The 11,758-nt window shown below is 47.2% G+C and overlaps 1 protein-coding gene across 2 annotated transcripts; it reads left to right on the top strand.

The window, feature by feature from the left end:
• The first annotated feature begins 5,509 nt into the window (after positions 1–5,509).
• Positions 5,510–9,032, top strand: LOC123427787 (peroxisomal (S)-2-hydroxy-acid oxidase GLO3). Of its 2 annotated transcripts, XM_045111905.1 has the most exons (13): positions 5,606–5,715; positions 5,886–5,985; positions 6,126–6,269; positions 6,988–7,112; positions 7,201–7,247; positions 7,340–7,417; positions 7,528–7,652; positions 7,754–7,820; positions 7,915–7,977; positions 8,089–8,158; positions 8,270–8,370; positions 8,487–8,591; positions 8,689–9,032. In XM_045111905.1, the coding sequence occupies exons 3-13, from the start codon at positions 6,130–6,132 to the stop codon at positions 8,869–8,871; spliced, it is 1,104 nt and encodes a 367-aa protein (XP_044967840.1). In that variant the 5' UTR covers positions 5,606–5,715; positions 5,886–5,985; positions 6,126–6,129; the 3' UTR covers positions 8,872–9,032. The 2 variants fall into 2 exon arrangements, with proteins under 2 accessions (XP_044967839.1, XP_044967840.1); XM_045111904.1 differs by lacking the exon at positions 5,886–5,985 and having other exon boundaries at positions 5,510–5,715.
• Positions 9,033–11,758: the final 2,726 nt, after the last annotated feature.

Raw genomic sequence — 11,758 nt, 5'->3', positions numbered from 1 at the left:
TCTGAAGTTGATCTTCGCACACTTCCTTTTTTATGTCAAATTTGATGTTTTGACCCTTTTTGTGAAAGTTGAGCAAAACATGACACTCATTTGATAGAATTTTAGGATCTGATCTTTTTCTACCGTCGGGGTCAATGACGCTAGGATATAAATACATTGACCCTTAAAGTAGAAAACTTATCTGTCAGCAGAGCTAAACGCATGTCGTCTTTGTTGTCCCCTACCGCCGCGCCTCTATTGTCCCCTACTTCCGATGCTTCTGACGGTACACTCTTTATCCATGTCAGCAACAAGCGGTCGATTGTCTCTGTCGTCAACCATACCGTCAGGGCCTTTGCGGTAGGCTATTTTTACCCTACCGTCGGGACCTCGATGATAGGAAAAGGATGGGATTTAAAAAAAATTACAAAATAGGATTATATCTTAATCAACTTTGATATAAGGGTCAAAATACTGAATTGGATCCCTTCTAGATCCCCCGCCCTTAGATCCTCTTTTCTTAGGCTTTTGCTTCTGCTTTTACAGCTGTTTCACTTTGATCAAAAAGCCATAAAAACTTTTAAATATGTGCTTTTGGACCTTTTATGCCTTTTTTCTCGAATGCGCATAAGCATGCGTATGATAACATTAAAGAAAAAATGGTAAAGAAGCCGGATGTAAGGCCTTTCAACCAATACAATGCTAATCACAAGGATTAGCATCCACAACCATCACACACACATCCACCCTGCCTACTATGATACAAGCTTCCCTAGTATAACCTCATGCCAAAGACAATAAAGGCAAGCCACATAGCAACCTAGCCACGTCACAACCAACGCCGAGACCTCTACAACAAGACCAAGACCAACGGCCAACACAAACCAACGTACCGCCACCCAAATGCGCCAGGGGAAAGTCGGCAAGTGAGTGACAGGGCTTGGACAGACCAAGGAAAGGTGTCGTCGAGAGAACACCGAAGATGGCGTACATTGTGCCAAGGAGGCCCACGCCCAAAGAGTCGCTGACCTTGACTCGAGCCGCACCGTCGATGTTCCTCGAGCAACAAGACAACGCCTTCAAGACGGTAATGACGTCGTGGCGCCGCTGTCGTTCGGTTCGAAGGAACCAAGGGTTTCCCCCGAGCTCGAGGAAGGTAGTCTGATCGGGTCCAATACAACGACGTTTTCTTCAGGAAGGGAAGGGCGTCGCCGTTGTCAGCCTCATCGAAGCAGGGATTTCTCCCAACCCAGATCGTAGAACCCATCGCACACCACAGCAGCAAGAGCAGATCAATCACCGCATCCAGAAGAGTCGCAGTTCGCATCACAATAGCTCCACCAGTACGTCGGCGAGATCCTTCCACACCGGCGCACCACCACCATCATGACGGCGTCGTGCCACCATCCAAAGCTGCAGGTCGCCGCCACCACCACAGGTCCCCAGGCCGAGGGAGGGGACCGCAGGCACCCCCACCACACACACCGGGGTGCCTACACCGCCAGATTAGGGCACCGGGCGCCAGATCGACGAAGCCGACCCCAACGCTGCCCACACGCCCCCTAGCAGTAGGAGGGGAGAGGCAGCGCCGCCACCAAGTCCAGGGCCGCCGTCCCGGCTTCCACCGCCGACGGGAGCCGCCGCGCCGCCTCCAGCCCTGAAAGCCAGATCTGGCCGAGCCAGATCGAGCCAACCCAATAGCCATAGGCCTCCGTGCAGCCCAACGCGCCCACAAGAGCGACCAACCCCGTGTGGCCGCCACCGCGCCCCGCTGCCAGCGTCGTCGCGTCCAATCACCACCTATTTGCCGACACCCGCGCCTGCCAACCTCACACATGAGGGAAGGATGCCCCGCCGCCGTCGATGCCGACTGGGCTTTGACCGGTGGCGCAACCCGGCGGCGGCGAGGAGGTACAGGAAGGAGGGGGTGCCCCGACGGTGCTAGGGTTTCGCCCTCCCGGTTGCCACATGGGAGGAGAGGGGGGTTTATCCTTTTGGAGTCAAATATTGTTATATTGATTCATCAAAAGCCATAAAAGCTTCAAAAACACCTATTTAATAGCTTTTATGGCTTTTGGGATCAAAGTGAAAAGGCTTTAAAAACAAAAGCAAAAACCCAAACAAACAGGGCCTTAAACTGTTTGATCTGTTTTACGGAAAGTTGATATGATACAACGATCAGAGAAATCGTATCACAAGTTCATAGCGGTAGATAGGGAAAGAGGCAAAGAGCAAAAGGAGAGTTGAATGTCACAGCTCCGAAACAATAAATAAGTTCATCAGCAGTCTGCAGAAGTTAGCGTTTCGAATTCAGGACACAAGTTCAGAGTGTTTTGAGCATGTCTGTCAACTGGAACATAAACACTGACAGATGAGATGCGCAGCAGCCAATCTCGTCGGGACATGAGACACACCTTGCAAGCTATTCCTATTCTCTAGCTAGTGCCATTTGATCTGCAGATAAGATTCCATGCATGCATGCATGCAGACGTTTGCAGAAATATACTGTTCCTGGTCGTGCCAATCAGCAAAATGGCAGGCTGCGTGAGGACGAAAATCTGAAGATGTTTTCTCCCTGTGGGCTGTGGCAAGCGGAAAAGAACACGACTCGATCATTCGTGGACACTGATCTTTCGTGGCTTCAACCAAGCGACTTGCATGTGACTGCTGTTGCATTGCAATGCACGAACATGGAATAATAGTTGATGGACAATTTCAAGATTTGTTTCGAGATTAGCTTTCTAGCCGTCAGTCCATCTCCAACGCCCCCCCTTAAATCAACCGCAAACGTTTAAATTGAGGTGGCGATGTTTTTTGCCCTCCAACATGATGCTGCAACGTACGAATTCCTGCAAAGCGACCACAAACACTGATTTGTGGGAGCTAGACCTTCATCACGTAGGACTCCGATATTCTCAGTTCACTCAAATCTCCTTTTCCGGATCACTTTTCTTCCACTCTGTCTATGTTCCTTCTATGTATCCGCACTCCCATAACCCAATGTCGCCACTCTACCGCTCCGGTTATTTTTGAACATTTAAATTCTCAGCTCTATGTATCCCCTCCCCCTCCACCACGCGCCTACCCACTTTCGACCACGTCGCCATCCACCCCTAATCCGTTTGCGGCCAGGTATCCTCCGCCCCCCTGTCGTCGTTGTACATGCCGAACATCACACCCAACAAATTTTCGTCCAAATGCTATTGATCCTTTTTGAACATTTAAATTGTTTCTTTGGAGCAAGCACAATGGTGGTGTACACGATGAGGGAGATGAGTTGATGTTGTTGTTCTATGATGCATGATTAACCAGAAGTGTGGACTTTGTAGGCATGAGGCAGGGGAGGGTGTTTTGGCTAAATGTGCATTCTTGGTTTCATAAGAAAAGGCATTTCCTGCCTCACAACTTGCACGTGATACATAATTGTAATGTGAAGTCGTTAACACATTGGTGGTACGCCATCTAAAACCCGTCCAGAAGTATTGCGCTATCATTGCACAAAGTGAAGAGAATGTTGCAACCGGTTGCATCAAAAGTGGAGATCATAAGTTTTGCTTTCGTGTTATTCTACATGTTGGTTAATTTATTCATTCACTCCATGTTGCAACCTGATAATCGTCATGGTGTATAGGCATACCCACTCCACACTGCCTTGCTTTACCAAAGAACGGAGAGCAGGTCATGCAAGTTCATACATTTTTAGATGAAGCTCAAGAGGCACGGTGTGTGGATGACCAACATTTGTGGTTATGATGCATTGTTGGACTCTAGTAACTTTGAATTTCTGTCGACTGATTTCAAAAACTTGTTGAACATCCAGTTATTTCGGATGTAATATTTACTAGAAGGACTGGGCACACTTTGCTGCACTGTTAGACTAAAAAAACTAATCACTCTCTTTCAAAATATAATATGTATTACTTATCTAAATATCAAACCTTTTTAATTTTGATTAAATTTGTAGATAAATATATAAAAATCCATGATATCAAATTGTTCTGATTAGATTCATCGTTAAATGAATTTTCATATTTTTATTTAATATTATGGATGTCGATATTTTTGCTCTTAATTTGGTCAAAGTTGAAGAATTGGACTTTCCAAGGAACTAATACCCCTTATATTTTGAAACTAATGGAATATTTTGTTTGATGTGTGTGGAAGATGACATAGTGTGTTTTATTTTTATTTATAATTCGGTAATTTGATGGCCCTTTCGTGGTGTGATTCTATATTATATGCCAAACCTTGTATATGTGGGAAAACTTCTACATTGACGACTGCATGAGCGTGATTGATATGTTTTTATAGGCCAGTTGTTGCTGATTGATTTGAAAAACTGTTGGTTCGGTCAAAATCGTAAACCAAATCCATTAGAAAGCATAGTGTATTTTTCTAAAGAATTGAACGAATGAGTTTTGAGAAATTGTCGCCCCGGTCAAAATCGGATGACCCGGTTTTGATTGGAGTCTTAAAGACCTCAACTGAATGTGCACTCTTTAAAACTAAGGAGTATAATGTTATAGAGGTACAAATGAAATAATTAAATAATAGAGCTTTGAGAAATTGTTGACCAACTTAAAATTGGGTGTAAACCCTTGGTCTTTTTTTGGACCAGACGGAGGCGACGCCATAGCGTTGTTTCCTTCCTGGAGTCTCGGGCTTTGGAGCAAGATGCCTACGATTGGTGGTCGGAGTGTGGTCGTTCACAACAACTTTTTCTCGCCGTCTTGAGGGTTCCATAGCCTTTGCTCCAGTTGTCTGACTGCGGTCGAGAACCGAGATGACTCTAAGGAGCATTCACTCGTTGGCTTGGTGCCTTGTTGGGTTATGGTTGTTCGTGGACACTCTATATCGGGCCGTTTTCATTTCATTTACTGTGTTGTGTGTGTTTGGTGCGGCGTTGTGTTGTAAGGTTATCTGTAATGGCTTCATTAATTTAAAACTGGGCGGTAGCCTTTTTTCCAAAAAATGTTGTAAACTTCATTGCACTCTATCTTGATATAACTGTTGTAACTTTGCCACAACTTTGTAAAAATGAAGCCTACTCATCACCAACAGTATTTTATCAAGAAAGAGGCACATCTCATACCAGGATCCTATTCCACCATCTCAATCTACAAAAGAACACTTCATGCTAACAGAAAAAAAAAACAATACAAAAGCCGATCACGTTTACATACTAGAATCTGCTTTCAAGACCCTAAAAAAAAGAATCTGCTTTTAAGTACATAGCTATAATGACACAAACAATACCATCATCATCTTCCTTCCATTATTTAGTATTTAAACACCATTTCGAACATGCCTCACGGCCTCACAGGTCACAGCTATACTCCCTCTGTTTCTAAATCTAAGTTTTTCTTAGAGGTTTCACTATAAGACTACATACGGATGTATATAGACATATTTTAAAGTATAAATTAACTCATTTTATTTTGTATATAGTCATTTAATGAAATCTCTTAAAAACTAACGAAGCGAGTACATGGCATGGCATACACCCACATGCACGCCCGCAGGCCGCCTCATCGGAAGGAGTTCAGAACAGTGACAGCGGTCTCACCAAACCACATTCACCAGCTGGGAAAAAAAAGGCTTTAAATACCACGCCCCCGTGCCACCAAGGGACCTCCCCTGTTCCGCTTCCGCTCCAGCACACGGACGAGCCGCCGTCTCGCAGCCCTCCTCGTGTGCGCAGCCTCTGCCTCCGTCCATCGCCCCCCTTCGCGGCATGTGAGTCCTGCTGGTTCCTTCCCTCTCATTTCCTTCGGATTGCTCTGCCTCCTCCCTCTTTCTTGTGATCTCTCGGGGTGATTTTGCGTTTCTTTCTCTGCCGTCCGTCGGATCGTTCCGTTCCGATTTTTCAGTACTGATTCGAACGTAACATCTTGAACTACTGATAGGGTGATGTGACGCCGAATCAGGAAAGTTAGGATAGATTCTTCAGCTAATCACCGGATAGATCAGCCTCCTCGTTTCTCCATGCTGTTCTTGTCCTCGTTGGTTCGTCTCTGTCAAATTATCTGGGCGAGGGTGATCTTCAGTTTATTCATGGTGTACTGTATTACTGTCTTTGAGAAAAAGAGCAGAGGATCTGCTTGACATCTCGCTGTGTTCATAGAGACAATGATAATTTTGAGCAGGGGAATGGAGATGATCACGAATGTGTCCGAGTACGAGAGGCTCGCCAAGGAGAAGCTGCCCAAGATGGTGTACGACTACTACGCCTCCGGCGCAGAGGATCAGTGGACGCTCAACGAGAACAGGGAGGCCTTCTCCAGGATCCTGTAAGCTACTGTCTTCCAAAGTAGCAGGTCTCATGATTTTGGCCGTATCTATTTATTGTATCTTCAACTTCTGAGCTGTGTCTACTTGGTGGTATGCTGCTAGATGAACTGTACCTGTTTTTATTACCATCAGCAACTAGTAACATTAGTGTGGTAGAAACAGTTTCAAGATTAACTTTTTTGCAAGGATCACATAGTTTATCATGTGTGATGACAAGTGTAGTATTGATTGTAAACTCTTGCGCTATTTTTAATAATATTTGGAGATGGCGTAGGATAAGGCCCAGATGAAAAACCTTTGTGGAAATTTTACAGCCCCACAGTTAGGAGTACACGTTTAGTCCTGACAGGCTGGGCGTAAGTGGATTGGTTTGCCTTTTGATTAGTATATAAGTAGATGGTAGCAGACCTGGACAAATAACATTGGATCTCAATTTCTCATGACATTGAGTAGAGGACAAGGGATCAGACGAGTCTTGTTGTCATATGTGGTTTGGGTGGTCAAAGGAGATGGCAATTTCGTCAGGTACTCTGAGAGAAGATAGATACCATCATCATACATACATGCATGGGCCGAAGTACCCCTGTTGAAAATAGCTCATCAAAATTCAAACTGCTACTTTTTGGGACTTGGAAAAAGTTTGGGCATGGACTAGAGATGCCCTGAAGATCATAAGCATCTATCTTGTTGCAGACCATGATTTCATTTTGTTTTCAGATTCCGACCGCGCGTACTGATCGATGTGTCCCATATCAACATGGCAACAAGCATCTTGGGCTTTGATGTCTCCATGCCGATCATGATCGCTCCCACAGCCATGCAGAAAATGGCTCACCCTGAAGGTTAATTCAACCAAATTTGCAATCACCATCTCCTTGCTATTTTCAGGAGCAATGTTCTCATGGAGAAGTTTATCTGCCATATATGCAGGAGAGCTTGCTACTGCAAGAGCAGCAGCATCTGCAGGGACCATAATGGTTTGGAGGATCACCTGACTCTTGTAGCATCTCTGATCATTCCCAATATTCATTGTGCCGATGCTTTATGTGGTTTATTATGCTTTTTTCAGACATTGTCTTCATGGGCTACTTCTAGTGTGGAAAGGGTTAACTCAGTAGGACCCGGGATACGTTTCTTCCAGCTTTATGTATGTATCATCTTCAGCTTCACGAACTATGAGACTAATGACATGTGTAAATTGTTTCTTGTTCTTTAACCTCACCAACTGACCAAGGCATGGATCATTGTCCTCATCAGGTTTACAAGGACAGGAATATAGTTCGGCAACTCGTGAAAAGGGCTGAAATGGCTGGGTTCAAGGCGATCGCCCTCACCGTCGACACTCCGAGGCTCGGCCGCAGGGAAGCTGATATCAAGAACAGGTCCAAATCCAACAGATGTACACATTATTGTGCTAATTTACTGAATAACATTTCACTGGGAACTGCACACTGAAACCTGAATTTCTGATGACTTGTGGCAGGTTCATCTTGCCTCCACATCTGGTGCTGGAGAATTTCGCGGCGCTGGACCTCGGCAAGATGGACAAGGTTAATTGCCTGACAACCAAGCCAATCGTATCGCAGAAATCTAGTAGAGTGTTATTGTCAGATATACCTTACCATGTCTTTTGTGGCTTGCCAGACAGATGATTCTGGGCTGGCTTCCTATGTTGCTAGCCAAGTCGACCAATCTCTTTGCTGGGAGGTACTTTCTTTTTCACTTTATTTATTTTATTTAAAATTTTGTATTGTTGTTGGAAGGTATCATTAGCACCTCCTGAATGGAATAATGAACACTGATGGTGCACAAATGCAGGACGTGAAGTGGCTGCAGACCATTACCTCGTTGCCGATCTTGGTGAAAGGTGTCATGACTGCAGAAGACAGTAAGTGTTTTCAGCTTCTGAATCTGAGATACACGCCTCCGTTCCCAAAATACTGCATCTCTTTTTGCACGGCCGCATGTTAGTCCATGAAGAAACTTGTGCAAAATGCAGCTAGGATTGCCATCGAGTACGGCGCGGCCGGCATCATCGTGTCCAACCATGGCGCTCGGCAGCTGGACTACGTCCCTGCAACCATCAGCTGCCTGGAAGAGGTAGCTCTATGAGAAATTGCATCTTTCTTTTAGATAAGTTCAGGTAGCTTCAGTAAAACAATCTTCTTGCATCTTGAGTTCTTGACCAAAACCGTCAAGTGTGTAAACGAATTCAGGTGGTCAGGGAGGCGAAGGGGCGGCTGCCGGTGTTCCTCGACGGCGGCGTCCGGCGCGGCACCGACGTGTTCAAGGCGCTGGCGCTCGGAGCCGCGGGAGTTTTCGTAAGTACAGGGTGCAGACGCACTCGACCTGCGTGTTTCTTTCTTGGCCGTGCCGGCGATGCTGACGCTCGATGGATGTGTGGGTTTGGTGTGGCAGATCGGGAGGCCGGTGCTGTACTCGCTGGCGGTGGACGGTGAGGCGGGGGTGCGGAAGGTGCTGCAGATGCTGCGGGACGAGCTGGAGCTGGCCATGGCGCTCAGCGGGTGCGCGTCGCTGCGGGACATCACACGCGCCCACGTCGTCACCGACGGCGACAGGATCCGCCGCGCACGCCTCTAGATAGGGACTAGGAGGCGCCGCATACTGCTAGTAGTACTATTTGTGCGCGCGCGCTGGTCGATTTGAGATGCCGCTCGTTCTTGTTCCTCCAATTTGATCGATCGATGTATCTGGCAATAATTCGTACTCGTAGAAATAAAGATTGGAGAAGGGTGCATGCATTGCCGTGTAGTCTGCCCGCGGAATGCTGCTGATCACGTTCTGATTTTGGCAACTATTCCCTCAGGTACTGTTATCATCCTGAATCTTAGATAAGAGGATTGTGAAGAGACGAGTCTGATTTTAAATTAACAAAGCTATCAATCGGTCAAGCTTACGAGATCACAGCCAATGATACAACGCCGCACCATAGCACACAACACAACAAAAGAACTCGCAAGATACAAAATTCAAGGAGCAACAACACAACCTGAGAGTAGTGACCGAGGTAGAAGATGGCCCAGTCATGGACTTGATCTGCTTAAAAAAGGCTTGATATGAAGAGTGGGGAATGGAAACAACATCGGTATATGGCGTGATGCGTGGATCCCAGGCCCTTCTCATATAGGCTCGATAACGGCTCATGAAATGTGAGCCTGCTTCAAGAAGCTTTTCTTGCCTGTGATGTTAATGAAATTCTGAATATAAGAGCTTCACCAAGATTAGGTGAGGATGTGTTTGCCCGGGGTCCAACAACTAATGGTGTTTTCACTGTCAAATCAGCTTACACTTTGGCCTTTGAGGAATTGTGACGGCCTTCTGAAGAATCCTCTAGTACTACTCGAGACGGCCGTCGTTTCTGCTGGAAAATTATTTGGCAGAGTCTAGTACCTCCCACGGTCAAGAACTTTGTCTGGCGGGTGGCGATTAACTCTCTCCCTACTTGGAAAAATAAACACAAACGGACACTTGAACTCTCATGGCATTGTCCGATTTGTGATTGTGAGGAGGAGGATGTTTTCCATGCCTTGTGTAGATGCCCTTTGGCGGTGCAAATGTGGAGGTGCATGTCTAATGTTTGGCGGTTGCCGAAGCTGGAGGATATGAAAAACACTGGTACCGAATGGCTGCTCCATGCTCTCAGCCACTCGGCGCTATTGAGCGGGGTATGCTTATGTTGACGCTCTGGAGGATTTGGCATAACAGGAATGAGGTGACCCATGACAAGGAACCTCCACCACTGGAAGTGTCTAAAAGATTCCTGATGGGCTATCTTTACTCTCTCTTAACTGTGCAGTTCTCGGAGGAGGAACGGCTTAAAGGGAAGCAATCCATAACATATGAACATGATACCTCGACTGTTGTGAGAAAGAACTCAGATAATAATGTTCCATGGATCGACACCGGTGGAGGGTTGGACAAAACTTAACACAGATGATGCTTGGTCTTCTGTTGGTGGCGCGGGAGCTGGTATGATCCTCCGTGATTGTGAGGGTAAGATCATCTTCTCATCTTGTAGGGTGTTGTTTTCTTGCACAAGTGCCCTAGAAGCTGAACTATATGCTTGCATGGAGAGATTGTCACTTCTAATTCAAAGAACAGAGCTGCCTATTCACGTGGAGTTGGATTCATGGCAAGTTCTGAGAATGATAAATAAGGGAGCCACTAATCGCTCGGTCTACTCTTCGCTGGTGGAGGAAATCAAGCATCTTAGTAAGCCGCGTGATACAAAATTTACTCATGTTCTTCGTTGCCAAAATTCTGTTAGCGATTATTTGGCTAAGTTTGCTAGGACTCAGAAGAGAACTGTCGATTGGCTTAATTATGGTTTGTCAGAGATTATTGATCTTTGTAATGTGCATTGTGGCCCTATCATTTGAGTAATACAAAGTTCATTCGCAAAAAAGAGGTAGAGGATGGCCACGATGAAAGGCTAAAAAAATAAAAGAAAATAAATAAATGCTTGTACTATGACATTGTTGGTCCATCCTGATCTAGTGGGCTTGGTCCGCCATTGCCCCAGAGTACTACGGACAAACATCATTTTAAATGTCAAGCCACACGACATCAATCAATGAGATGGTAATAACCACTGACTGATCATGACAGTTCATTTCTTGCAAAGGAGTTGTACATAGTGAAGATGTTCACCCACGGCACGTTGACTTCACAACAATTACAACCACTATTACGACACATTATCATGGTCGAAAAGTTGTGAGCTTATTTTCCCCTCGGGGTTTGGCCCCCATGTCGCTCCCTTCCCAAGGGCAATATGGGCGGCGCCACCCCAGCTCCGGCCACCCTCCCCTCCTCTTCGGCCCCTCCCTCGCCGTCGCCCCCCCTCTAAGGCAAAGCCCAGAGGGAGCCGGCGGCGGCGGGTCTGTTTATTTCACCTAGGGTGCGACTCGCCCGCGATTTGGGGATCTCGCGGTGGCTGGTGGTGGTCCGTGCGACACCGCTCGTGGCGTCGTGCTGGTGGAGTGGCAGGCCGCCGAGGAGGCGCCGGTGCTTCGAGTCCTGATGGCTGCTCGCGCGCGGGAGCGCGCAACTGTAGTGGAGCGCGGCGAGCGATGGCTGCGTCATGGCGCGATGGCCAGATCCGCAGCCAGATCCAGGGGGTCTACGTGCGCATGGAGCTCGGGCACCGCCCACGCGTGGATTTGGCATGTCGATCGCGGGAGGCAAGCGTGGAGCGACGGGGAACGCGGATCTGATGTGTAGGAGGACTCTTGGGCGGGTGACCCCAGGCAGCTCGGATCTGGCGCGTGGTGATCGCAGCCGGTTTGCAAGTGTGGTCGATGATGGCGGTTCGGTTAGGGCAACGATGGTCGATGTGGTGGTCGTGGGGCGGCGGCTTGGCTGCTTGGCAGGTCGTCCGTGGCGGGAGGCCTGGGAGGGGTACTACCGGCGGCTGGTGGTGCCCGAATGCCGTTTTCCGAAGTAGGGAGCTCCGACCACAACTGGA

The sequence above is a fragment of the Hordeum vulgare genome, chromosome 2H, assembly GCF_904849725.1.
Source record: "Hordeum vulgare subsp. vulgare chromosome 2H, MorexV3_pseudomolecules_assembly, whole genome shotgun sequence".
Taxonomy (NCBI): Eukaryota; Viridiplantae; Streptophyta; class Magnoliopsida; order Poales; family Poaceae; genus Hordeum; species Hordeum vulgare.
Note: the sequence above shows the minus strand (reverse complement) of the source record. Positions and strands in the feature narration are given on the sequence as shown.